The sequence below is a fragment of the Morone saxatilis genome, unplaced genomic scaffold (genome assembly GCF_004916995.1).
Source record: "Morone saxatilis isolate NCDOM2014 unplaced genomic scaffold, NCSU_SB_2.0 Contig2, whole genome shotgun sequence".
NCBI classification, from domain to species: Eukaryota; Metazoa; Chordata; class Actinopteri; family Moronidae; genus Morone; species Morone saxatilis.
The window spans coordinates 19,104,872-19,130,896 of NW_023339762.1; the positions used below are offsets into that span (position 1 = coordinate 19,104,872).

General features: G+C 42.5%; 1 protein-coding gene across 1 annotated transcript in view; it reads right to left on the reverse strand.

Moving 5' to 3' along the window:
• wwox (WW domain containing oxidoreductase) overlaps window positions 1–26,025 on the reverse strand; it is a 126,164-nt gene that overhangs the window by 76,692 nt on the left and 23,447 nt on the right. The window contains exons 6-8 of the mRNA XM_035665712.1: window positions 16,114–16,202; window positions 11,854–12,039; window positions 7,900–8,164 (exon numbers count right to left, since the gene is read on the reverse strand). Coding sequence (XP_035521605.1) covers window positions 7,900–8,164; window positions 11,854–12,039; window positions 16,114–16,202 — 540 coding nt within the window. The remainder of the gene's footprint in view (window positions 1–7,899; window positions 8,165–11,853; window positions 12,040–16,113; window positions 16,203–26,025) is intronic.

Sequence of the window (26,025 nt, forward strand, 5' to 3'; positions counted from 1 at the left end):
ATAAATATATAAATAACTACAAAAAAAATAATAGTAATATTTCACCCTTCTGACAATTCTTGTGGTACTGCCATTTTCAGCCAGAAGAACAAGGAAGACTCCACTAAAAACATAAAGATCTCAGCACTTGAAGGGTCAGTTCACAGAGATTACAAAAAATAATTATTTTCTTGTTTTGGTTTTATTTGCCCAGATATGTTGTTGTAGTTCCAATAAAAAATCCTTTGTGAAAATCTGTGAATGATCCATGGTAACAGGGACAAGTTTAAATGTGATTTTTCAATGCTGGCTCTGAGCAACACAATAAATTATTCTCCTCATATTCAGGAGGTGGCAGAAATTTCAGAGAGATTTCTCAAAACCTTCAGTTTAACAGTTTAACAATATAAGTTTTTCTATTTACCTTTGAGTTGTAGATATTTCTTTCATTGCATTTAGTAACAATTAGTTACTAATCAATTAATCAATTAATTGACAGACAGAAAATTAATCAACAACAATTTTGATAATCAATCAATAATTTAAACATGAATATTTGGAAGACATCCCCCTTGATCAATGGGGAACTTGTGACAGAGATTTTTTCTTTTACATATTTACACTTTATTTTATAGACCAAACAATTAATCAATTAATCAAGCCCATAATTGAAAGATTAGTCAATAATGAAGATAACAATTAGTCAAAGTCCTAATCTCATTGCCTTGCAATGCGTGTATATTCGCACTAACATGACAAATCTGGTGACTATTGTTTTGAGTCTGCAGCCCTGCAATTCATCTCATCTTTATTTATTAAGTGAATGTGTAACTATTTCATCTTTGTGTCTATGAGCATATAAGTGCACACAGTGTGTCCGTGTGTGTCTGTGTCTGTGATAGGGACCTCTCCTTTGAAATGAATTAGTGTGTGGTGCCTTATTGAGTGAGGTCCAGTGTTTAAGTGAAACTGATGAGAGATGTGTGAGCAGCAAGGACTGGACTATAAGTATGTGGCTGGGGTCACAGGTTAATCCCTATTGATTTACTCCACCGTCTGCATACAGCCACACAGGAAGACAAGGAAGGAGAGGCCTGCCTTACCAGCAATCACAGAACACAAATGCAGGATAGAAATCGCTGCTCACACACACACACCACACATACACATAAGTGCACACTCTGGTTACCTGATGTTAAGTAGGGTAAGGACAAGAAAATCAAGTATCATTTAATCTAAATATATAGTTAAACAGCTTCTACTTAAACAGATTGCAGACGATGACCTCCTAGAGATCAATGAGAGATATGGCATTGGCCTTCATTCCCTTTTTCAAAATGGGTTTTAACATGGGAAACACATGAACATGCAGCCTTATCTGTCAGTGCTGTGACAGATTTACATGCTAACTTCAAACTGTGAAATCACAGCGACAAAGGCCAACACACCAGACAACAGCGTGTTTGATGAGAAACCCAAATAATACCCAGACGAAGATATATTTATAAACAAGCTCTTCACAATCTCACCCTAGAGGAGGAAAGGTGAAATATTACATTAATATGAACAACTATTAATAATAACCCCCCTCTTTCTCTCCCCACCTCTTACCCCATCACTTCTTCTCTCTCCATCTCTATCTCCCTCCCTCTCCCTCCCTCTCTCTCTCTCTCTCTCCTCTCTCTCACTCTCTCTCTCTCTCTCTCTCTCTCTCTAATCCTATCATGCGGGCAATAAGTGTATGCACCATGAGCACATTTAATTTCTGCGGTTGGTTTTCAGGGAGCCCAGAGGTGAGCCTTAATAAGGATCAATGGCACTTTATCTGGGACAGCACCCACTTCACAGCATGCAAATTACACAGCAACCCTTAAAAAAAGAAATGGATTTAATTAAAAAATGTAGAACCACGGGCTCTGGAAATTCAATTAAAGGATTTATGCAAAGGTTGGCTAGCTTTTTGTGTTGCAGTTCCTGCTTATATAATGAGCTTTTCATATTAAAAATCAATAGGTAATCTGGGCTAGGGGATCGGCTGCTTATGTACATTTTTGAAATCAATTTGAAAAATAGTCCATCAGCTCCATGTCACAACAAAGAGGGAAAGCAGTGTGTGTGTGTTTGTGTGTTTGTGTGTTTTGTGTGTTTCTGTAAGTTGAGTTGGGGGGCTCATTGGCAGGGAAGCAGTATGAGTGGATCGGTGAGGAAAAGGTTGATAGGTTACATCTTTCTCCTCTCTGAGGGTCAAAGGAGAAAAGCTCTGAAGCTCTAAAGGTAAGAGGGATGGAGGGTGAAGGAGGCAATGTGGAAGAGTAGAGGGTAAGTGAGTAAAGGATGTCTCTCTGGCCAGGTCAGTTTGTGCCTCTTTGGCCTGTTCTGATCCCTTCTATTAGAGAGAGAGTCCCTTGGCAGTGAGGGTCTAGCTGGCTCTGACCTGTGGCTCTGGGGTAATTTAGCCCAGCCCCAACTCAGACTCAGCCGAGACAGACAACCCAGGCTGGGGAGACGTCCTAATGGCCTCCCTGAGGTGTCTGGAGCTCGAGGAGCAGAGAGGATGTGGTTGAGGCTTTAAATAACGATTCTTCAAAAAGCAAAACTGTCACAAACAAGACATTTTGCAAAGAGGTAAAGTCAAAACTAACATGCACTGTGCCAAAATTTGTTAAAAAAAGCAACGTTGTTAACAAGATAACACCAACAAAAAATTCCACTTTTTTCACTCAAAGTTTGTTAAAAAAATTACCTTCTTCAACTTCCTCTGCTTTGAACAAGGATATTGTTCATGCCTCCTTCACACTCATGTTGTATAACTGTACGCAGGCAGGAGGGGTGAATGACTGACTGCATACAGTAGCAGACTGTCAGCGTTTGATTGGTTCTTTATTGATCCAGACACGCTCTCCATCACATCAACTCATCCACAATAAACCATTTACACAGTTTCCCTGTGCAATGGACCACATAACCAGGCCTCAGGCCATCTCTGTTCACCCACTGTGTGTGTGTGTCTGAGTGTGTGTGTGTGTGTATTTTCTTTAATGAAATGGTATCTCCATGGACAATAATCCCAGTAACAGGATTGGGCAGGAACACACATGTCAATACAGCCAAATGGGATTCTATGCTTTTATCCATCCCCACACCAACACATCTTTCTCCCCTCATGTCTCCCTCTCTCTTGCTCTGTCTCTCTCTCTCTCTCCTTTTATGTCTCTCTCTCCATCTGTCTCTCTCTCCCATACATAGTGCAGCAGCACAGTAGGGAATGTCTGGCAGGAATATCACATTCATTTTATCTAGTTCTTCAAAAATGATCTAAAACATAGCCTCAAAAGGAAATCGGTGTATCATCAGAGTCCACTCTATGTGGACCTCATACCAGTTACCATAATGTGTAATATTCTGTCCACACCACTGAGAGAAACCTACACAGTGTCTCCAGTCAGGCTGGGGCTGACCCCCTCCTGTGTAGCTCCTAATCATCCAAGAAGACTCTATTACAAGGGCCTGGCAGCTCATCTAACCCCACAGAGGAGAAGGGGGGCTGGCGGGTAGATTGGGACCTCTGCTCTTCTTTCTTTCCACATGGTTGAGCACCACACACAAAACCGGAGCACACACACACACAGACAGACAGGTTGCCCGGGTGTGCAGCAGAGCCACTGCGTCTATGTGCTACACCAGATAGCAGATAGAGCACCTGACCTTACGTCTGTCTGCAGGAGAGAAACTGATAAAGAACACTGAAGTAAAAGTGGCTGCTGTGCCCACAAACAGCACCAACCACCCGACCTCACTGTACGTCTGTTATATGGTAATGTCTTCGTCGCAGGACCTGTCTCTGGGGTTAACCCTCGAGACGCAGGAGAGAGCTCCTGGTCACAGTAGGCAAGGCTCAGCAGAGGAGGCAGTGGCAGTCCCACTACTCCTGACTGAACAACGGTTTCTCTAATACAACCCTGACTGCTGGTGCCTGGTCAAAAGTTCAGCCTGTGCATATGTAAAAAGGTGGCCTGGTGCCCGAGGCAGGATCCTGGGTAAAATAATCACGCTAAAACGCTAAGAAGCATGGGACTAGGCGAGAGCGCTGATGAAACCGGCCCCTGGGGGAAGTGAGGTGTCTGATTGGACCAGTGGAGCCTCTTAGGCCTGTGCCCACAACACCTCCCTCCACTCTTTCTATCCATTATAGTGGATGATGAGGTACTGGAGCCACTGCCCACACTGATCTCCATTCAGCTCAGCACTGTCTGCGCCTATAGTTAAGGTATAGATTAGATGAGTATAGGCTGAGCACAGCTGCTCAGAGCCTGAGGGTACACTGATCTTGAGGGAGCAATCAGTCAGTCAACAAAATGTCACAGGGTCAGCGTTACAGCGTGACAGGACGGTGACAACTTCACAAAGGTTACAGCCCAACTAATAACTGCAACAGTCACTGAAATTCATTTTGTGCTGTTTAAATGTGAGTCCAGCCTGAGTTTTGATTCAAAGTATTACTGTTCAACAAGCCTATGTACATTGTCAAAGGCCCGAAATCCTATCCTAAAATACTATCCTAGATCAAATTAATCAACCAAAATCTGCGTCAATCAAATTCTGAGCATTAAACAGAACCGTGATAACAACTGCCTCTCTCGCTCTCCCTTAGTCTCACTCTCTAACACACACACACACACATACTATATATCCAGACACACACACAAATAGTACACACCACTGCAAGCCAGATCATTCAATGCTGATAATCACACCAAAGGACACAGGGAAAACTCCCACTCTAAACACGCTGAATTAAAGAAACAGGAGTTACAGGCCTGGTCGCACAATCTCTGATAAGTAGATCAAGGCACAGGGAGGGGAACATGATGTTAGTGAGAGATAGTTTGGCTGATTAAAATGTCATGGCTCTTTATAGATGCCTTTCTCAACTCAGCAAAATGGAATCAGCTCTGTACATCAATAGCAGAGTGGGCTGTGCTTCCTGCTAATAAAATAGTTTCTTTCCCTTAAGTAGAATCCACAACACAAAGAATTCAAAACTGAGTCAAAATATATTTTGGTAATACGCAAGAGAAATACAGTAGCAAAAAGATAAAAGTGAAGGGTAAAAGTGAAGAGCTGATAAAAATAAGAGAGCATGAAACACAATTAATGAGGGAGGAAAGCATGAACATGATTGGATGACCAAGTATGAAGCTTATGGCCTGACGTGACATTTCCTCACCTTTACTACAACAATCAAATTAAAGATTTAGGACCACATGTAGCTCCAGGTGTTTCAGCAGTCTCCATATTGTGAATTCATGTGTGTGCTCGTCCATGTGCGTGCGTCTCCTCGTGTAGCACAACTGTATATCACTCCACCTGTGCTCCTATAAATCAAACCTGTGTTTTAAATGAGAGGCTGGTTATTTGCGCAAGAACACACACGGGGCTTTGTGATTGTTTTTTGGAGTCGACATTCTGCTTGTGTTTGCATCCCAGAACAATCTCCATGGATCCCGCAAGCGTACGCAAGCAATTAAAGCGATACCATCTTCATATCCCTGCAACCAATAACTGAAATAATATCACTGTTTTATTAAGCCCTTAATGTGGGGGCAGAAGGAGTGAGGAGAGGGATTTTAAAGAGGATACACTTTCAGGGGCCTTATCAACCCCAGATTTAAATAAGAGCAAATGCTCAGCTTAAGGGTGTGCCTCTGTATCTGTGTGTCTGTGTGTGGCCTTTATCAGACATGAGTTTTGGCTAATCGCTGTGTCAGCACACCAGAATTTAATTACTAGCTCTACCTTTGTCCTTTAATATTTACTAACATCTACACTACGTTTAATTAACCACATGTAGAAAAGCCATAGCCCGATTCTGGAGGAGAAACCACTCTGCTAATTGCATCTGTGTGCTCACATCCAAAACATTAACACCCTTTCCTTAGACACACCAAGAACACAGACATGCCACCCACTCCAGGGTACACTTCTAAATCATCTGATTAAAAAGCATGTTTAACAAATTTTGGCCCAGCTAAAACTGACACAGACCAAATTTGGATATTGAAACAAGACAGCAAGTGATGAAAAGGAGCTAAGAAAAATGTTACAGAAGGTAAGGAGGGAGGGGGGAGAAAGAGTGTTTTGTGACAGAAATAGTCAAATTGAGGAAATGTTCAACTTGGCATTTTGTGAAAGGTGCTGAGGAGCGGTTCCTCTCATCTCTCATCCAATGTCAGAAGGAGGAGAGACAAATGACGGCCCGAGGCCTTGTGTCTGTCAAACATGATGGATCAGAATGACGCTTCACTAAAACTCCAACACGCTGCCTTTCAACACATCACATTTTCCCTTCAGTGCAAACACTAAATTGATAAAGTATGAAGAGCAGCTAATGGAAAGATGTAATAGTCAAACTAAAGCATATATTAGGAGACTATGGAGCCTAAAGGGTAGAGTGCTGCTATCAATTGAAAAGTCTTAAAGAGCAAAGGACACAACTTAGCCTAAAATAAATCACAGTGTTGGATTTTATCGTTCATACCCAAAGTGTGTGAGGACATTAACCTCAGGCACCTAACATCACCTTATAGGCACACACATGTGCCACGAATACTCTCATGTAGTGATTTATTGCACACCCCCACTCACCCCTCACACTCTCACAACAGTTGCCACTCTGAGCTGTATTAGAGGTTACTGCCTTGAGAGGAAACTTTAGCAGGAAGTCGACTGATATATTATGATCGAACTGGGTGCCACTGACAAAAAAATATCGAATATTAGAGCCAGGCTTATATATCAGACGGTAGTGGCCCATCATAGACATATCGGTATCGGCATATATGTTTTCCAATAAGTGGCGGTATGAAAAACCTTTATTCATAGGGTTTAAGTTCCTTAAAGTGCTCCTTCTACCTTCTGAGTTATGGTTAGAAGTTCTCCTCCCCTGCTGAGAGCAGCTTGGACAAGACATTCTGCTGTGATCAGTGACCAGCTCCTGTCTCTCTGGGTACCTCCTTACAAGAGGAAGGTACAGTTCTGTGTGCGGAGGCAGCACATAATTGATACAGCTGTATTTCCTGCACCACCTTTGACTCCTTCCCCACCAGAGAATGATATTCGATGTTCCAAGGTCTGAGACCCTACCAGGAGCAAAGACCCAAAATCACAGCTTCCAGGGTCACAAGGGCATGATAACTCCCAGTCAATTCTCTGAGGGGAACTGGTTTTATTGTTGTTTCAAAATGTAACTGGTAAACAGATTAAAAACCACAGGTCCCTCTGGCACAGCACCTGGCTTCCTCTCTTTGTATCACTCGAAGACAGACTGTGAGGACATAATGTCTTTACTGTATCTCTGCTCTCAGACAGGTCTTTAGTCAGCCTGCTAATATGATTCAGAACTTAAGATAATACATCTGAAAATAGCTGGCAATAGGTTGTCCTGATGGGAATGGGATACATGGTAAAAACACATTTGACAGAGAGCTTATTATCTTAGTACTCAGAGTACATGACTGCATACCAGTAGAGACTTGAGTTTGTGCAGTGCATTTACTGTAACCTAATAGTCACAGTACACAGGATCTGGAATATCGCCTACCCTTGTGAGAGGATAGGGGAACCGCCTCTCAGAGTTAAATAAACAGTGACAGGAGGAAGAGGAAAACAAACCACAGAATATCTCTCTATCTGTGAAACCCAGACTCTCTCCCTGAGCCCTCAGCACTCAGCAGATCAACCCCTCTCCATCCTTTTCCTCTCCTCTCTCACAGGAACGTGCCAAGACAAATATATAGGCTGAGTAAGGGACACATAAGAGTTAGCAAATGTCAACCAATCCATTCTGGTAGCCATTTGGTTTTACAGTTTGTGCAGTCACAAGGTTATATAACACTTTTATAAACTTGTTTTCTCCCTTACCATGGACTTGGTGAAAGGTCTGGCCAGCGTGAAGAGAAAGGTCATCAGCCACCAGCTCTGGTGAATAGAGGTGTACATCATGTTCCCAGGATGCACTGCGTTGGACGTGACTCCATGAGGTGAGAGGCGGCGGTGGAGCTCGTTGCTGAAGAGGATGTTACAGAGTTTGGCCCGATTGTAAGCCAGCATGGACCAGTACTCCTTCTTTGAGGGAGACAGCAGGGCCAAGTCCACTTTGCCACATGAGTCTAACAGGTCTGTGAACCTGAAACACAGTCCAGATCAAGAATAGTTAAGAATGTGAGTGTGTGTCTGTGTGTGTCTGCTTTCAACTGCCAGATGTGAGGTGCTGGCTGCATACAAATCAAAGACGTGACATGATGTTCTTTAATTGCCTCCGACAGAGCTGTTAAACTCCAGATGTTTGACAAGGCCCCTTAAACATTACACTACTCGTTGTATTATTATGCAGTCACACCATAACATCACAATACACGGCATGAAAACTACACTCCCTGTGTGTCCTGTGTGTGTGTGTGTGTGGTGTGTGTCGTGTGTGTGTCGTGTGTGGTGAGTGGTGGTGTTGTGTGTGTTGTGTGTTGTGTGTGTGGTGTGTGAGAGAGAGAGACAGAGAGATAGGCTCCAAACTGGTGGAACACATCCTACATATTAATCCAGTCATTAGAAAACAACCAATCAAAATGTCACCTGGTTTCCTTGTTGTGATTTTACAAGCTTGCTGCCTCTTGTTTACTGTCGCCTTCCGCAACATCCTTGCTTGGCTAAATTACAACATCTGCAGGCTTTTCATTTCATGTGCCGCAACTTCATAACTACTTTAGCAAGTAGAGGTTGATAAATCAATTGCCTGAGCACCAAATGTAATTTTTTATTTTATCTTTTTTCAAAATGTGTTCACATGTTACACTGAAGTTGTGCCTAGTTACAACTAAATCCAGTTTTACAGTGATACTGCAATAAATGAATTACCCTGCCGGATTCACAGAAACGTACATAATAAAATATAGAGATTGTGTACATAAAAGTATGTATGAGCCAGAGCTGCAGCTTAGATCTATCAGAGGTAATTTCATTAAGGATATTATCTACCCTTGTTTGACCAGATCTGATGCAGTACTAGGGCAAAATAAACCTGCATTGGGCCAATTCCACAGTAAGCCCCTGTGGTGGAAACTGATAAAGTGTCCAGCCATTACCCATGTGTCCATCTCTCCCACCCTTGTCCCTTATAGGTCAATGCTTTACCAGAGGACAAGGGGCTTAGGGAATACAATATGCTAGCAGGTCAGGGGTCACACACTGCTTGTGAGGGGAGGCTAAGTGAATAAACGGGGAAATCAGCAGACTGAAAATAACACAAACAAAAAAGGGAGCGACTTCAGTAGATGTAATATAGGTCTGGAATGAGGTGGACAGAATGGAAGATGTAATATGAGATATTGTCTATTTCCACTCCTTCTTTTCCTCCCTCTAGTCCGTGTCAGTATGTAACTGACTCTCTCTGGTCCTGCCTAAGCCCTCTTTGAAGGGGTTAAAGCCACTGCTGCTTGTAGCGGAGAGAAGGAAAGGTGAGTGTACGTGTTGGGGAGGCAGGAAAAGGAGAGAGGGAGCTGTAGGGCAAAGAGTGAAGAGAATACCTGACCATTCTTGTCCTTGGAATATGTATAAATCACACGTTTTGACGTTTCCAATAGCAGCCTGTGTTTTTTACGCCACTGAAACTTGTGTGAATTCACTGTTGTTACTGTGCAGGCAAGTCTTGCATCAATCAAATGCTGTCAATACTCCCTTCAAGACATGCTTTCTTTCAATAAGCCTTTTCCTGTTCTCTCTTCCTCTTACTTTTCCTGCAGCATGTAATAGCAGTGTGACCCCAAGTGAATTTGAGTGTCAAACCATCCCCTTCGCTGCTCCTGTCCTGTCATGCATGGTAGTCTGTATAACATAACTCATATGAGGGCCCCTGTAATAGTGCTGCTGTTTGATCTGCTAGAATAACTCTGCGTATGTTCTCCTTGTCTCAGGTCACTCTGCCGAGCTCCAATCAATCACTATGCTTGGCCGTCTGACTGACTGAAGCCAGGATCAATGTCGCACACACACACTGACTCTGAAACACATGGCTCAGGGCTTGGGCTCACAGATCACTGCAAGACATCATGCTTGTCTACTGTATGACAGGAAAAACAGACGCGTATGGAGTGGAGTTGCTTGACAAAAAGATAGACTTGAAAAACAATGGCAGAAGGAGGGAAAAGAAGACAGAAAGGGGCTGAGTCAGGGGGTCAGACAGAAAGGAGCAGATACTTGATCAAAGTAAATTTTAGCTGAGAAGTCCATCCATCATGTTGATGATACGTTTAATTCATAGTGACAGCGTGTGGAGGGAAATGAGTTTCCAGTGAGTGAGGCTGTCATGTTTGACAATATGCATTAAGTCTGATATATCAGTTTGTAGTGAAAACTAGCCATCGTAGCGGCTATAACTGCATGACTGGAGTTGAAGAGTTGTTGGACTATACAGGGTAGTTTTGAGATATTACTACTTAACCTCTATCAGTGAAACTTAAATATGGCTTAACTGTGAATGTTTGGAACACAGAGCAACCAACAGTGTGGTAACATTTATGTGCACAGTGTTGGAAGGTCAGAACAAGTTGACATCAAAATGTTAACCTGTGATCACATCAAGAAGAGCTTTTTATTTTTGGGACGTTGGAACAATCAGGGTAAAAATAGAGTTAGCTGTTTCAACTGATTGTAATTTATACTAATCCTAGTTTGATCATTGATTGACTATGAAGATTGTATAATCTTCAAACGTAAAAATATTGATATTGGGTGTCGGTGGTAGCCATTGTGGGGGTCCTGGACATTAAAAAGTTTGGGGTCCCTGTTCTAGAAAGCTGAAGATGCCAGAAGAGGATAGTGCTGTAGCTAAACTGTAAAATCCACACAGTGTTTACTTTACAACCAGGTTAGTTTACTGGAGGGTTAACTAGGTTAATGGTTTATATTACTAAGAATTTCATCAATAATAAACTCAAGTCAACTAAATTAATTTTATTAGCAATGATCACAAATTAATGCATCAAAGGCACCGCAGGATGTCATTGTTCAAGATTTCATCCTGACATAGCTCATTTCATGTCTGTCTATGGTTTCCCACAGCAGCTTATCTCAAGTATAGGGAACTAATTTGACAATTTTTTGAACATATGTTTTGTCAACCATAAATCATTATCAGTAAAACATCCTTATCCTAATCCCTCCAAACCCAGAGACATAAGAAAGGCATACAACATGATCTGCTCTGACAAGGTAAAAGAGGATTAACTCAAAACTGAAAATAAAAGGTAATTTAAGGTAACCACACAGGCAATGTGGCACAAGTATCAGGCAGTTTCTTCTTGGAATTTGTCTAGCAGTATCATGTTTTTCATACATGTTGCCTAAAACTAGTTCTGCGTGAGTTAAAGGTACCCTGTGGAGTTTTGGGGGATTTTTTTTACCTATAGTAGCGCTTTAAAGCAGTTTATTTTCACCGCTTGGCTAATATTTTATGAGGAAGGAAATGCATTCAACATGTTTGTTAGACCTCAAGGATACAGACAGTTCTGGTAGAAACATTGAACGTTAACTTGAACTTTATTTGTTTACATGAAAACTCCACAGGGTACCTTTAAGTTTACTAAAATGTATTTAATGTACAAAATTGACCAAAAATATTTTTTTGCACATTCAACATTATTGATAATTAATTACAATGATATTTATTCTGTTTCCAAGAATGCACAGGTCGTGGTTATTATTTATGGAAACAGACAAAAAAACATTAAATCTTACCATATATGCTTCATTTTAATAGCATTCTCGAGACCATGTAATAACTAGGGGAAAAAACTGTTTTTACATGCCTAGCTTATATTTTACCTGTGGGACTCAGAGGATACCACCACAACACGGGCGGGGACTGAGCAACGCAGCACGTCCTGTAGGCACTGGACAAGCAGGAAGTGACCTAGATGGCAGATCTGGAAGGTGGACTCCAGGCCATCCTCCGTCAAGCTCCAGGGCTGAGTGCACACTGCTGCATTGCACACCAGAACGTGCAATGGCCTATGGGGTGAGAGGAAGGCAGAAAATAAAACATGTTTGATTGGTTATTGATTACAAGTGAAAACAAAGAACACACAGCTGCGTAAAAACTGGATTTTCATACCATATTAGGCTGAAGAAGAGGTAAGGAGAGACAGGGAGCAGGAATAAAAAAAGAGGAGGGAATAGTGAGAAGCGAAGACAGAGAAAGGAAACAGGGTGTCTTATTCCAGTGAGTGGAAGACTTTAGAGGTCTACAGAGACAGAGCATCAGTAATGCTGATATGATACAGAGGTTTCCAGTGCAACTCCCCATGGCTCGACAGGTACTGTAGATACCGAATACAGCTGGCGGGAATCCAAGAGCAACAACACATTGAAAAGCAATCTCAAACCATTTCAACACACAAGGGTGGTGGAAGTAATGGGTGTTGATACAGGCTCTGTGTAACTACTCTGAGAAACCAAAACCACCAACACATCGACTTGGGAAAGGCTGAGCAGAAGAGTGCAGATCAAAAGAAAATACATACACAAGTCACGATATAAACATGACTTTATTCAGGGGGCCATTAAGAAATAAAGCTTTAGCAGACACGCAACGCATTTTTATTCTTGTAGACTTTGTGCGGTGAGTGTGTAACACTCCCTGCTCGCGTGCCAGTGAATGGAGATTGCTGGATTGGTCAGGGCAGAGAGAGATCCTTGTCGGTGACAGCGTCGCTCCAGCGAGCTCGAAACCACAGTAACACAGCCGAACAATCCAAACACACCCCACCAATTTTTAATTTCTTCCATTAGAATTAATTATGAGGCCGAAGGCAATTTGTGTACCCTGTGTTTAAGACTGCCTACTGGATTAATTAAAAACTGGATGCTGGAAAATTAATGTGTGAATTGTTATGCCTTTCTATAATGAGCCATCCCATGCTATTACATAGGAGTGTACTGTACGATCACCTTCAGGCCTACGAACACACAAGGTTCATTAAAGAGCACAAACCTAGTCACAAGTCAACTTAAAGAATGCCGACCTCAGCACATTATAAACAGAGCACACACTAGCAGCGAGATATTCAAATTTTCACCCAAGACACAAAAAAGTTACGAAAGCCTGATTTAATGGCTTGGTAGAAAAAAACACCCATCTGTAAATAAATGACCTTCATGACCTGCACTTAAACCTGATAAAACAAGATAGAGGGGTAAAACACTGCAGTCGCTGTGATGTTCTGCTCTGAAATTGCCCTCACCTTAAAAGCGGACAAAATACGTTCTGTTGTTTTTGGCCCAGTGTTCCCCTGTCTAATAGAGTGTGAAGTACAGTAACATTGTGTTATACAACACAAAACTCTTGGGTCTGTCATCAATGTACTGACTAGGGGCTGCACAATAACACCACAGGCATGAACTCTTGACCTAACTTTTAAACTTTTCACTGTAAGCTGTTGTTTTAAACTAATCCTTTTATCAATTACACCTCCTAAAATCTAAATTTAGTTTGTATCCTTTTTTGTGACTTTACTATAAAGACAAACCTCAGGTTCTCACGCAAAGTATATCACAAATTTGTGATCAAAAACTCCAATAAGCAACTTTTCTCTGGCCAGTAGAGCGATTTCCCCCACGCAGCTCAGATGTGCCTCTGGTGAGTCTGCTTGTAATGTAAAAGGCCTGTTAATTCAACTGCCCACCAGTTAGTCCCTCTCTCATAAGCGCAGGTCTAATGAATGTCTTTAATAGGCCTATTGCCGCATACCACAGTCCCTCTTTCCACATTAAGACCTCACACAACACTGTGTGCACTGTGCAATCTCAGCGCTGGTCAAACGAGGGTGTTAAGTACCAAACAGGGAGACATCAGTTTATATATTTACTTTAAATAACCCCCTTGGGTATGACCCCTGACCTCTATGATAATGGGGGCCAGCAGGAAGAGATTGCCTGTGTGAGCTGGGCTCAGACTACTGGTCATTAACACTGCATTTTATTGGCAACTGGCACTGGCAACACACATATAGATATGTGTGCACCACTTATCCTGATCCATATCCAAACTCACACACCTGAACTGCATGCCTTTAAGGGTGCAAAGACCCCACATCTGACAGTATTATGGTCACCATAATGCAAAGGAATGGAAGAATGGAAAACTAATGTGATCTGCCTTGCATTTATCTACGCAGACCACCTATTACACATAATATGCTTGAAATTACAACAGGATAAATGCAGGAAAAAAATCACAGGTGAAAACAAATTGCATGTGTTAATTACGGACCGTTCAGTAGAAATTGTATTAGGGGCATTCTGTCAGCGCTGTACTCCATCAATTACATCCCGATGAAATTGCACTGCATTCAACAATATCAATATCCAGGTAATTTCATTTCAAAGGACAGGCAATTAAAGCAGAATCGGGGTCAATGGAACACAAAGCAGCGTGAAAGCCACTGACTAAAGCACTTAAAAGCAAGGGAGTGAGAAACGAGAGAAGGAAAAGAAAAAGACTCTGATTACATTTCACCTGTCAATGACACGCTGCAGGAGCATTATTGTGTGTGTGTGTGTGTATGTGTGTATATATATATGAGTGTGTGTGTATATATATATATGAGTGTGTGTGTCTGTTTGTCTCCGCGTGTTTACAAAACTGCGTGTGTACGCGACTGCACACAGAGTCGTCTGTGTGCAGTCGGTGCATGTATGCACATATGCGTGCGTGTTGTGTGTGCACGCTCCTGTGTGTGTTATGCCTGAAGACATACGTGCAGTAATAGAGTGGTGGTAGACTCAGACAGCTGCCCAGTGCCATTCACAGCTCAGAGCTCCCAGCCTCCACTCTGCTCTGTTCGCCTTCTGATGAGAATTAATGTACTCTGACGTCCCCTGGGACTCCCCCACTGCCCCCCCCAACAGCACAGCTAATGAAGAAATACAACCTTGCCAAAATACTGAGGGAGAGAGAGAGCGACACAGACAGAGAAAGACTGAGAGACAACATGAGAGAGAGAGAGAGAGAGAGAGAGAGAGAGAGGCAGATGAACAAATTGCAAAAAAGGGATATGCAAAAAACAAAACCAGGAGAGAAATTCTGGGGACAGTAGGGTTAAAGGGAGGTCAGTGTACTTCAGCGTGCGGATAGGAAGAGATGCATGTAAGAGATGGGTGGGAACTATAGGACACAGAGTGAGGGAAGCCACCGTAAGGTTTTGGCTGTGACCCAAGACACGTGTCCTGGATGGCCATACCCTGCCCCAGGGCTGCTACGGGCAATGACTGCCCTGCCTCTCCCCAAGGGGCTCCCCTGACACCCCCACACAGACAAACACACACACACTCACACACTCCTCTGCCTAGAGGCCTGCTGTTGGATGAGCAATATGGATGACAGAATAAATGACCCCAAAATAGCAACTGCACGACTGACCACGTGACGCAAAACACATGCTGTAAACGCTGACCACCACAAAATAAGTGCCATAAAGTCTGGTACTCTGTTCGACCAATGTCAAGCAAATCGACACAAATACACACACTTATTCCTGGGGCCTTGTCCATATGGTGTCCATCAGTAATGGTTTCAATGTCCTTTAAGAATGGTGTATGCTAAGTAATAGTGATGAATACAGTGATGGGCCTGCATGAGAGACACCGTTTAGTCCTATTTGTTTCTTAAGTCCTGTGTTTCCTTTTCTGTCTCTCTTTCTGAGTAAGTGGAAAGAAAAAATCTTTACAGTTGAAATGGGACTGAGGGCTACCAACTGAGAGACTGTGATATGATTTGTTAGTTGGGCGTGCTGATGCACATTTTATTCACAAATCATTTTTAAGACCAGCTCTGCACCCATTTTTTCACAACTCCCTTGTCTTTTGATTGTCTTTTAGATTCAAATTGATACAAAAAGGTTATTTTTTAAACCTGTGAGCTTCAATATAGTGAGTGGCTGTTGCATCGAAAGAGAGAGAGAATGTAGAAGGCGTACATTTCTCTAGGTCTACTCTTTTATATTACTAAACTTTTGGTAAATGAAATAATATCAGAGACATTAGGAAATCCTGCATAGAAAAATGAACATTTTGGTTTATACTCACAGTTTCCTGGCCTTGAAAGACTCTGCAAACTCTCTGACACTGCGGAGAGAGGCGAGGTCGCACATCATGGCTTCTACTCTTGCTTTGTGCTGTAGAGACAAGACACACACAAAAACGACTGTAATAACCAGCAGCAACAGTAAAGCAACAGGGTCACCACCATTAGTAATGTTTGATGGTCATTACCTTCAGCAAAAAAAAAAAGTCCAGGTTCAAATTACCAAAAAGCTGTGCTATTTCACCATATTTCAAAATGCAATTTAACTGGTCTCCCCAATAAAAATAAGAATTTAAGGATCTGTGAATGGTTAAGGATTGCTTCTCTATTGCTCTTCTTTAGTTTTTATTTATAGTTAAAGGTTTTTTGTGGAGGATGAAGGATGTTGTATACTGTGCAGATGGAATTTAAAACCATTTAGGGAAAAGTTTCTCATTTGTGATTTTGGAATATACACATAAAAATTGACTATTATTTTCATTCAGGCTGGTAGAAAATATGTGAAAAGAGAGCTGATATGTGGTCACAGTCCTGTCTGAAGATCTCCAAAGCTTTTGACTGCATGTTCTCATCGCGCGTGTGTATGTGTAGCTCATCTTACACCATATGTTGGGAGACAGGGTGAGGATAGGAGAGGAGAAGAGAAAGATAAATGACTAAAGAAGTGAATGCATAGCTGCATTTACACACTGAGGAGGACAGGCTAAATATTCATCATCCTCTCCATCCCACTGTAGCATTCTGCTGCAGGGCAAAGGCCTCAGCAGAGACGCGGGCAGGCCTAAAGGAGCATATCTCTTTAATAACAGCGTACAACCATGTTTTGTTTTTTTTGTCTGTGTTAAAGCGTGTCAACTTAGCCTCTCTCCCTGCCTTCCTGTCTGTTCCCCCCCGCCCCCCGTACCAATCCTTCTTGCCTTTCTCTGCATCTTCATCAGTACAGGCCCTCTCAACAGACAACCCAGGTTCAATCTCCCTACAACATATGAGTTCACGCGGGACCTAGGTGTACGAGTGCGTGCAGCGTGAACCGAGGTGCAGCGTGTTCCGTTCAGACTAACGGCCCATTAGACTCATCCCTCATGCTGTAGAGAGAAAAGGAGTGAGATATTGCTCCCAGGACTCCCAGCTGGGCTCTGGGTTCAGTGGCACCAGGTATTCTTGATGCTACCTTTCCCCTTCGTCCTGCCCGCTATCCCTGAGGAACGCTGTCAGCTCACATTACACCCCGGAAGAGCGTTCAGCGTTCCGCTCCCCGTCTGCCGCCACCACCATCACCGCTCCCCTGTCAGCCTTTTTCCACTGATCTGATCTCCGGTCTGTGGGCGTCATATGGGAATGTCTTTCCCTCTATGTGTCTGTCTGTGCAGAGCCAAGTGTATATGACACCCACAGCAAGGACGCTCCATGGAGCAGTGAGCACAAAGAAAACAAGAAAGGGTTAAGAGCGCCTTCTGATGGAAATGTGATTCTTCAGGCATTTTACAGACACCTTAACTGCCACTGGGCATATTTATACATGCATACACGGGCACACGCTTCCCCCCCCCCACACACACACACAACACACACACACACACAACATACACACACACACACACAACACAAAACCCCAACATACAACATCACACACACACATACAACAAATTCAATGTTGTGACTCAAGGGTAAAATCACGCTATCACACCATTATCTATGCCTGAATTATTCTCTTGATGCTACTCTATACATTATATGGATGCTATTACAAAGCATTAAAGGGCTGATTATGGCTATTATAGATATGATTATAGGGTACCTGCTTATATGAGCTGCACACAGCAGTAATCACAGGTGAGAGGAGACAACTGTCTAATTTAATGACTTGTATGTGCAGGATTCACACTCTTCGCCACTTTTACACAGTTTACATACACAAAAATGCAGGTAAAGCAAAAAGGGGGTAGCTGTACAAGAAATACTACAGCTCCCCAGGTATTCATACAAGTGTAAGACGAAGATGAGCGATTTGACTTCACCGCAAGCCTTCAGTTGTTCTTATGAAAAGGAGAACTTCATTTTACAGTGAGAAAAATGAAACATTACTTTGAAACAAGGTCAGAGAAGGCAGCAGTGTGATAATTAACGGGTCAGTATAAGGCCTCCTCAACAGGGTAGCCCCTCCATGTGTGTATGACCAGCAGAGAAGATGAGAGCAGGTGTCAGCTTGACGAACACATATCCCCTTCTCTAGAGACAGGGGGGGGAAAGGGAAGGAGAGCTGGAGTAATGGGAGACCAAAGGGAGGATAGAGGGGGGCTGAAGGGGGGCCACTGGAGCAAATCCAGCAGGGAGAAGGTGAGCAGCCTGCCCGCCTACCCTCCCCCTGCAGATTGAAGTCTTGCGAAGAAAATAAAGTTTATTGCCTGGAAAGAGGGGGGAAAAAGCATGTAAAAAGCATTAAAGCGATGGAGGTGAACAATTAGACAGATGGCCAGGTTTTGGAGGGGGAAGAGGGGAAAAAAAGGGTAGAAAAAGAGAGGAAGAACGCACAGACGCAATCGTTCAGGGTTTTTATGAGGACCCTGACAACTCCTGGTCTCTTCAAGGGCAAAGGAAAAGTGAGAGGCAGCGAAGCCTCTCTGGTTAACTCTGGAGTAATCGCTGAGTGTGCAACACCACGGAGCTCGGCTCGGGGTGACAGAGCTTACAGCCCCCAGCTACACACAACCTACCGCTCCATCTAAATGCAAAAGGCAAATTTTGAATGAAACACACGTGTAAATAAGTTTCTTACGACTTGAAAACTACAAACTGTGGCAAATGTCCATCTTCAAGACATTATGTGCATCTGCAAAGGAGCCAGAGAAAGCCACGATTGGGACAGAAAGCAGCAAGGTCACCATTATGAGAACATGGGCGTCAGATCCCTCAGCCCTCTAACTCCTGCCACCATGTCTAACCTTTTCCCCCACCTCCAAGAACAACCTTTCACCAGGAGGAAGGAGAAGAGGGAAGGAGGGAACCGAGAGCAAGGATAGAGAGAAAAAGTAGGGAGAGAAGGAAGTTGGCCTCTGCAGAGGTTCTCCTCGTCTCTCCTGGTGTTTTCCACGTGTGCTGCGGAGTGACATGTGGTCACTGCTGTGGGGAAAGATGGAGACAGGATGGGGGATGGAGGGGGAAGAGTTCTAATACAATTATAACTGGGGCAATCCAATCCAATAAAATGAAGAGGTATTAGAGCAGGGGAGCCCCATCCTGTTCAATAAGACACTGGACCACTCTACTAACTCTTAAAACACACACATGTAGGCATACTCACACACGCACACACAGGTACACACACTTCGCTGACCCCTTTAATAGCATAGCAGCCACCCTTAATGGAGGCAAGCAAGTGGAACCGCCAAATAATACACTGTCTTAATGCACTAGGCTCAATCTCATCCCCTCTCCCCTTATCCTTCTCAGCCTTCCCTCTCACACTTTAACCCCTGTTTCCATCTTCCCTCACCTCGTGCTGCCCCCTCACCACCTCAGCTCCCCTTATAGATCACCAATGCAGGGACAACACTTAAGAAATCAAAAGTACCCCCATATATACAAAACACTTAGCCTGCAGACCCCGGTTAACACCCCAGGCGGTGGAGAAGGATGGTAAAAGCCGGAGTAGGGGAAGACAAAAAGTGTACTATTTCTGTAGTTTGTTGTGGTTTCCATTGCTCCCTACCGGCTATCAATATAAAGCAGCAGCAATATTACATGAGCGTATTTTAACCAGCAGGTGCGGAGGTAAGGTGTTGTAATGGCGGTGAAAGTGAATGAGCAGGGAAGACACCATGTGAAAAGGGCACCTTATAAAAGCAATTAGAGAAATGACTTTGAGCCCCTCTTCTTGCTCTGTAGATTAGAACAGGCCTCGGAGGGAGGAACAGAGGAACCCAGATCTCTATGACCTTGTCCGCAACACGCCACACTAAATTGGTCATCAGCTTTTAAGACTGTATTTTATCATAGATATATATTTTTAGCAAAAAGAAAAAGAGAAAAGGAACGAGGGGGGGGGTGTGGAATGTGCTGGTCGTATATCATCCTGTCACAATTATGACGTTTGTTCATAAATACCAACCAATTTCCTCTCCACCTGGCTAAGTCACATGTGCTTGTGCTTGTGCTTATGCACGCGCCATACACCAACAAAGAAATATGGACACACACCACGTGCGGTGAACGCACATGCACACCACAAATAAAGAAACAGAAACACATCTGGCTGGGCGCCCTACCACAGGTCTGAGAACTGACCTCCACACACAGACAAAGAGACTGAATACACACTCAAACATGCATTCGAGCACCTAACACACAAATGAATGCACACACTCTACACATTACAAACACAAACACACACAAACAAACAAATGCACGCGCACATACACATCCACTCACTCACTGACATGCACACACACTGCAATTAATAGGGAGGCAGGTCTCTGGTGAGGAAGAGAAAGTGCCTGTTCAGCACATACAGGCAGAATATGCAATTTCCTCCAGTTAAGTCTGTATTAAATTGATTTCTTCTTTCTCTGACACGGACTGGGTTTTTCCCCCCTAATGAAAGCTGGATAATCTACAGGTTTTCCCTTTCCTGAAATCAAGTTACAAATCAAGCAATTGCAGGGGCAGATATGGGAAAGGTGAAGGAAGGACATGGGATGATTTTCCAGATGAGAAACATGGAGAATGAGGCACATACGTGCTGATACTCTTAACACGGACATCAGTTGCTACTCGCACATGCACACTTGCACACACACAAGGAGTAAAGGCCAGGCCTCGGTTAAGCACTTGCTGGCATTTGTGTTCAGTGACCTACCAAGGCTACTGCAGGCTGTGTTAGTAAATGCAGCATTAATGACTGTAATTAATGAAACACATTAATTAGTAAGCACTTCACTCGGTTAATCACTCAGTCAAACCTGACGAGGAGTCCTGTAGAGGCTGCAGAGAAACACTGAGCATGCTGAGAAAAAGGAAAAGAAAAAGAAAAAGGGGAAATAACTACAGATTACCTGCAGTAGAAGTGTTCTTTTCTTTTAATTGAGTAAAAGTAGCTATAACACAATCTAAAAATCCTCCTTCTATTAAAAAATGGACAAGCAAATGTATTAGTAAGTATTAAGAGCAATATGTACTTTAAATAAACTAAAAGTACTCATGCATACACAATGGCAGTGTGAGATAATTACATTTTATATTATAAAATTATTAATATACTGATGCATTAACATGTAAGCAGAATTTTTATGTTATAGATGGTCGAGGTGATTTTAAGTACTTCCTATACTGCTGTGTAATTTAATTTACTTTATAGTAACATATTATATTTTACAGGTTCATCATAGGATTTCTTAATCTGCAATGTAACTATTAACTTTACCTGTCAGATAGATTTAGTGAAATAAAATGTATTACCCTGTAATGTAGTGGAGTAGCATACAACAGCAACAAATGGAAATACTTAAAATGAGTCAACAATCGAGTAATTTCCACCACTACATAACATATATGTTTTAGATCAGTGTAAATTGGAAAAATATAAATATAAAATCTATATGAAATAAAAACTGACTTGATTTTTTTTGCATTATAATATAAATTCTTGTTGTTACATTTCAACTTAAATCATCACAAATACTCAATACTCTATCTAATGAATTGAGGGAACAATTTGAGCATCAATAAGGTTGTTACCAAAGAAATCTAATAATTTTTCTAAAGCAGAATGTATCAAGGAGAGGTGATACATGAGTCCGTTCAATGGATTACACACAAAGTGCAAGAAGACGTGATCAAGCCTGTTATTGTCTTGATATTGAGAATTTCTTTACCTTCCGTAGGAGAGAGACAGACAGGTCAGAGAGAGAGAAAAATAAAGACAAAGAGGTGGAAAGAGCAGGAGAGAGAGTGTGAGAGCCTGAGACACAGAGACAGAGAGAGAGAGAGACAGAGATGGGAAATGAAAAGGACAGGGCGGTCATCATAATTGCAGAGTTTGCTTTTCGGATGCAGACAGACCAGGGCCATGGGGCCTGAGGCAGATATCAGATTCCACACAAACACACACATACACACGCACATACAAACTTACACGTGCATCCATATATACCAACACACACATACACACACACACACGAGAGAGAGAGATTCCACGGTCAGAACATGTAAGTGTGTTTTCATTAAGGCAAAGGACAACTGATATTATTTCAGAAGTGTTTTGTGTGCATTTGTGTTCTATAACGAATAAAGTGTGAATTGAGACGGTAACATCCAGCTTTCAATCCTAACAATGTTATATTATAAACCCGCTCTGAGTCTTTCTGTGTCTATAAGTGTGTGTGAGTGTGTGTGTGCGTACGTGTACGTGTGTGTGTGTGTGTGTCTCAGTTTCTGCCTCTACTTCACTTCTCCGCTCCTTTCGTCCAGCACAGAGCCTGCTCAGATTTACATTAAAAAGTGATGGAGATTTAAATAATGTGTCTATGTTCTCAGAAAGACATTAAGAGATTTTCATCTTACTCTCCTCTTCCTCTCTGTCTCTTCCTCTCCATTTCCTCACCCTCTCCTGCTCCTATCTCCCCCCTCATCTCACCCACTCCATCTCCGCCAGATTCGCAGACAGTGCACATTTTCCTGCATGTCTTCAGTGTAACCGATACCCCTAACAACCAGGATTTTAATGCGATCCATATTGCTCCCTAATATTTCAGATCTCAGAATAAGCACTGGCAATTACATATTTACACCCAGCTTATTTTGCAATTCTGCACAGGGACTTTAGTGTATGGCTGAACGGCACACGCAGACTTAGATGCTGATTATGTTGTGGTTAGATGACAATAAAGTCAGAGAAAAACTCCTAGACCCTGTGCACTTATACTCTATACACAACTTTTTATTTGGGGGTGTCAGCAATAAAGCTCAACACTCACAAGTACAAAATAATGTGTTCTTTTCAAGTGTGGCGCTAATGTGATTGTTTTATCTAAACCTGCTAGTTTTACACTGTTTAATTTCTCCTCAAACACACGTGCCTTGTATCATCTCGGTATCTGGAGGGCTGGTGAGGTACCAAACACACTCGCAGAAATGCGCGCGTTCACACGTGTATACTGTTGTAGTGAACACACATCGCTGTACAGAGATGATAAATTAATCCCGTTTGATTTGATTACCCAAGGTCTTTTTGTATCAGCTTTATAAAAAAACATAAGCATAACATAATTGAATAAGAAAGGAATCTGGCAATTAAGAAACACGGAGGCCTTTGATGTGAGTAAGTGTATAATAGGCCTTTTGATGAAGGAGTGTTTTACACTCCGCAGGGTCTGGTATGCACTTTGATTAAAAGCTCTTTTGTTTGGCAATATTCTAAACTGCTTACCATTTTCCACTGTCACAATAGTTTGTCCTGGAAATACAAAAGATTGTGCCTTTTTTTTCCCTCCTCTCAGAATAAAGTCTCTTGTTCTCTCTGGTATGAAATCCCACAGTAGTGATACTGAGTTAAGAGGAACAAATGAATGACTGAAAGAGCGACCTCGTATAAAATGTTTTAAAAGGGGAAAACAGTGGCAATATCAGATATGAAACAATAATTATTATTATTAGTTATAATGGTAATTTTCATGAACACATTCATTACCAACCAACTGTAGTTGTTAAAGCACCATTTACATGATCTACCCTGTCTGTTGATAAGGTCATGTGGTTTTGCATTCTGTTACAGTGTTAAACAGATTTGAATAATAGGATTCTCATCATGCATCTTTAGCCCCTTGTCGCCTGATAATAGCCTGAAAGACGCTCGTTGAACAATGTAATAAATGCATCATGTGACCTCAGCAAAGGTCGGGGGTCAGCGAGCCACCGATTGCCAGCGGAGTGCCGGCCTGACAGAGAATAAATGATGCCTCGTAAACAAATTGAATTATTGCTTTAATTCATGCAGTCTGATTAAATTTACAGAGAGAGGAGTCCTTCACAAGGGAACAGAGGAGCGAAGGAATGACAGCATGGAGGAAGGAAAGAAGAAAAGGAGGAGAAGAGGTGGACGATGGGACATGGACATGCACCTTCTCCATCCATCCCTCCATCCCTCCATCCCTCCATCCCACGACATCTTTGGCTCCACTGGAGGAGAGTAACTATATTAACAATCCCGATCATCTCACAAGACTGTACTTTCTGTAGACAGCGAGTCTTCCTTTTGTCTCTCAGCTAAATGTAATAAGGTTGTGTTAAATTGAGTTGGGCTGGGCCAGTAGGCTGACTCCCTGCCCCGGCACGAACTGAGTGACAATAAGCAGGAGACAGATCTGAATTTCATAAACTGATACACAGACTACAGTTTGTCTGTTGAATAAACATTTTAAGAAGTTTGGATAATTGAGAAAGTAAAGAAAATGTGCATAGGGGTAGAGACTGACCTAATTAGGCTGTAGCTGGGGATTGAGGATGCTTAAATCTGAGGAAATCTTTAAAGAAATTTGTGTAAGCTTATTGTAATGGGCAAAAGGGAAAGCCCATCTCCTATGGTACATCCCATGAACCTAAAAAAAAAAACCCTGAATGTAACATCAGTATTAAGTTGGGTCTATCACCCAAAGCTGCATTAGGTCTCTCCTCAGTTTGCTTCTTAATTCCATCCGAGTAATCCCACATTATTGCCCTCTAACAGTACCCTAAACGGAGAATAAAAAGTTTGCTCCCCTCTAGCAGTGTATTACCAGGAAACAACAGGCCCTCTCCTCATTAAGTTATAGATATAAATGCTCCAAAGCATGAAATTACCCCCGAGCCTCCCTCTCCAAATAACCTGGTTTGCAAACAAATGATCCGAGCACAAGCAGTAAAAGGCAGATTATTAAAATAATAGGAGGGATTTAAATTTGCATCCACAGAACAATTCAGCAAAGGACTGTGCAATTACTCCTCCCCCTCCTCTTCCCCTGTTCATTCCACCTTTCTATTGCAAGCCAAGTCCCTCGCACTTTATTGTGTCCATCTGTTCTTTCTAAAAAACAGAGGCAGAGTTTGATATCTTCAGGTGTGTCTGTATTTGTGTGTATGTGACCAACCACAGGAGTATGTGTCTGGTAGTATCTGGTTATTTTCTATATGGTAGTATCTTAATCAAAACAACAATCAATTTACAGGCGCGTGCTTTTTTATTCTCCTTGTCCCACACCCTTATTTCTCTATTCCTGTCTTACACTATGATAAATATCTAACTTTATCCTGGGACAATAACAGTCCCTCCTCCTATGCTGGAGTAAATGGGGAGCGATGAGCTGAACGGACAAGGCAAAGGGTGCTCAGGTCTGCATTACCTCTGAGTTATGGCCTCCATTTGCATCTCAATCAGCCTCTTTGGAGAGCCCACCACCTTGGTAACACCCCCATCACACCACAGCCACCACGGGTAATCAGGGAGATTTAGTGGGACTGGCAGCCTTCCGTGGGCACCCCCTGGCTGGGGCGCGCAGCTCATTCCCAGCCCCTGGTCTCGCTAAGGGCCCTCTGGGCCACATCCAAACACAGGAGAATGGCAGCACTTAACAAGACTGAGGAAGACCAAAATAGACGAGCAGCAGGAACAGGCCATAAAACAGAGGGAAAACAAAGCACCCGAGTGATTGTAATAGATGTTCCAGCATAGATGTCTGCATAGTGTTCTGTATTGCTGCCTCATTATAACAGGAGAAAAAATAAAACAAACTTGAACTTGTGACCTTAGGTGAGAACATTTTATCTCAGAGTTGATGATGGCACTGACACCATCCCACTGCTCCCCTGCAGCAAAAACAGACTCTCTCTAACATGTAATGGGAGTATGCGCACCACAAACACAAACATGCACACACGCACACACA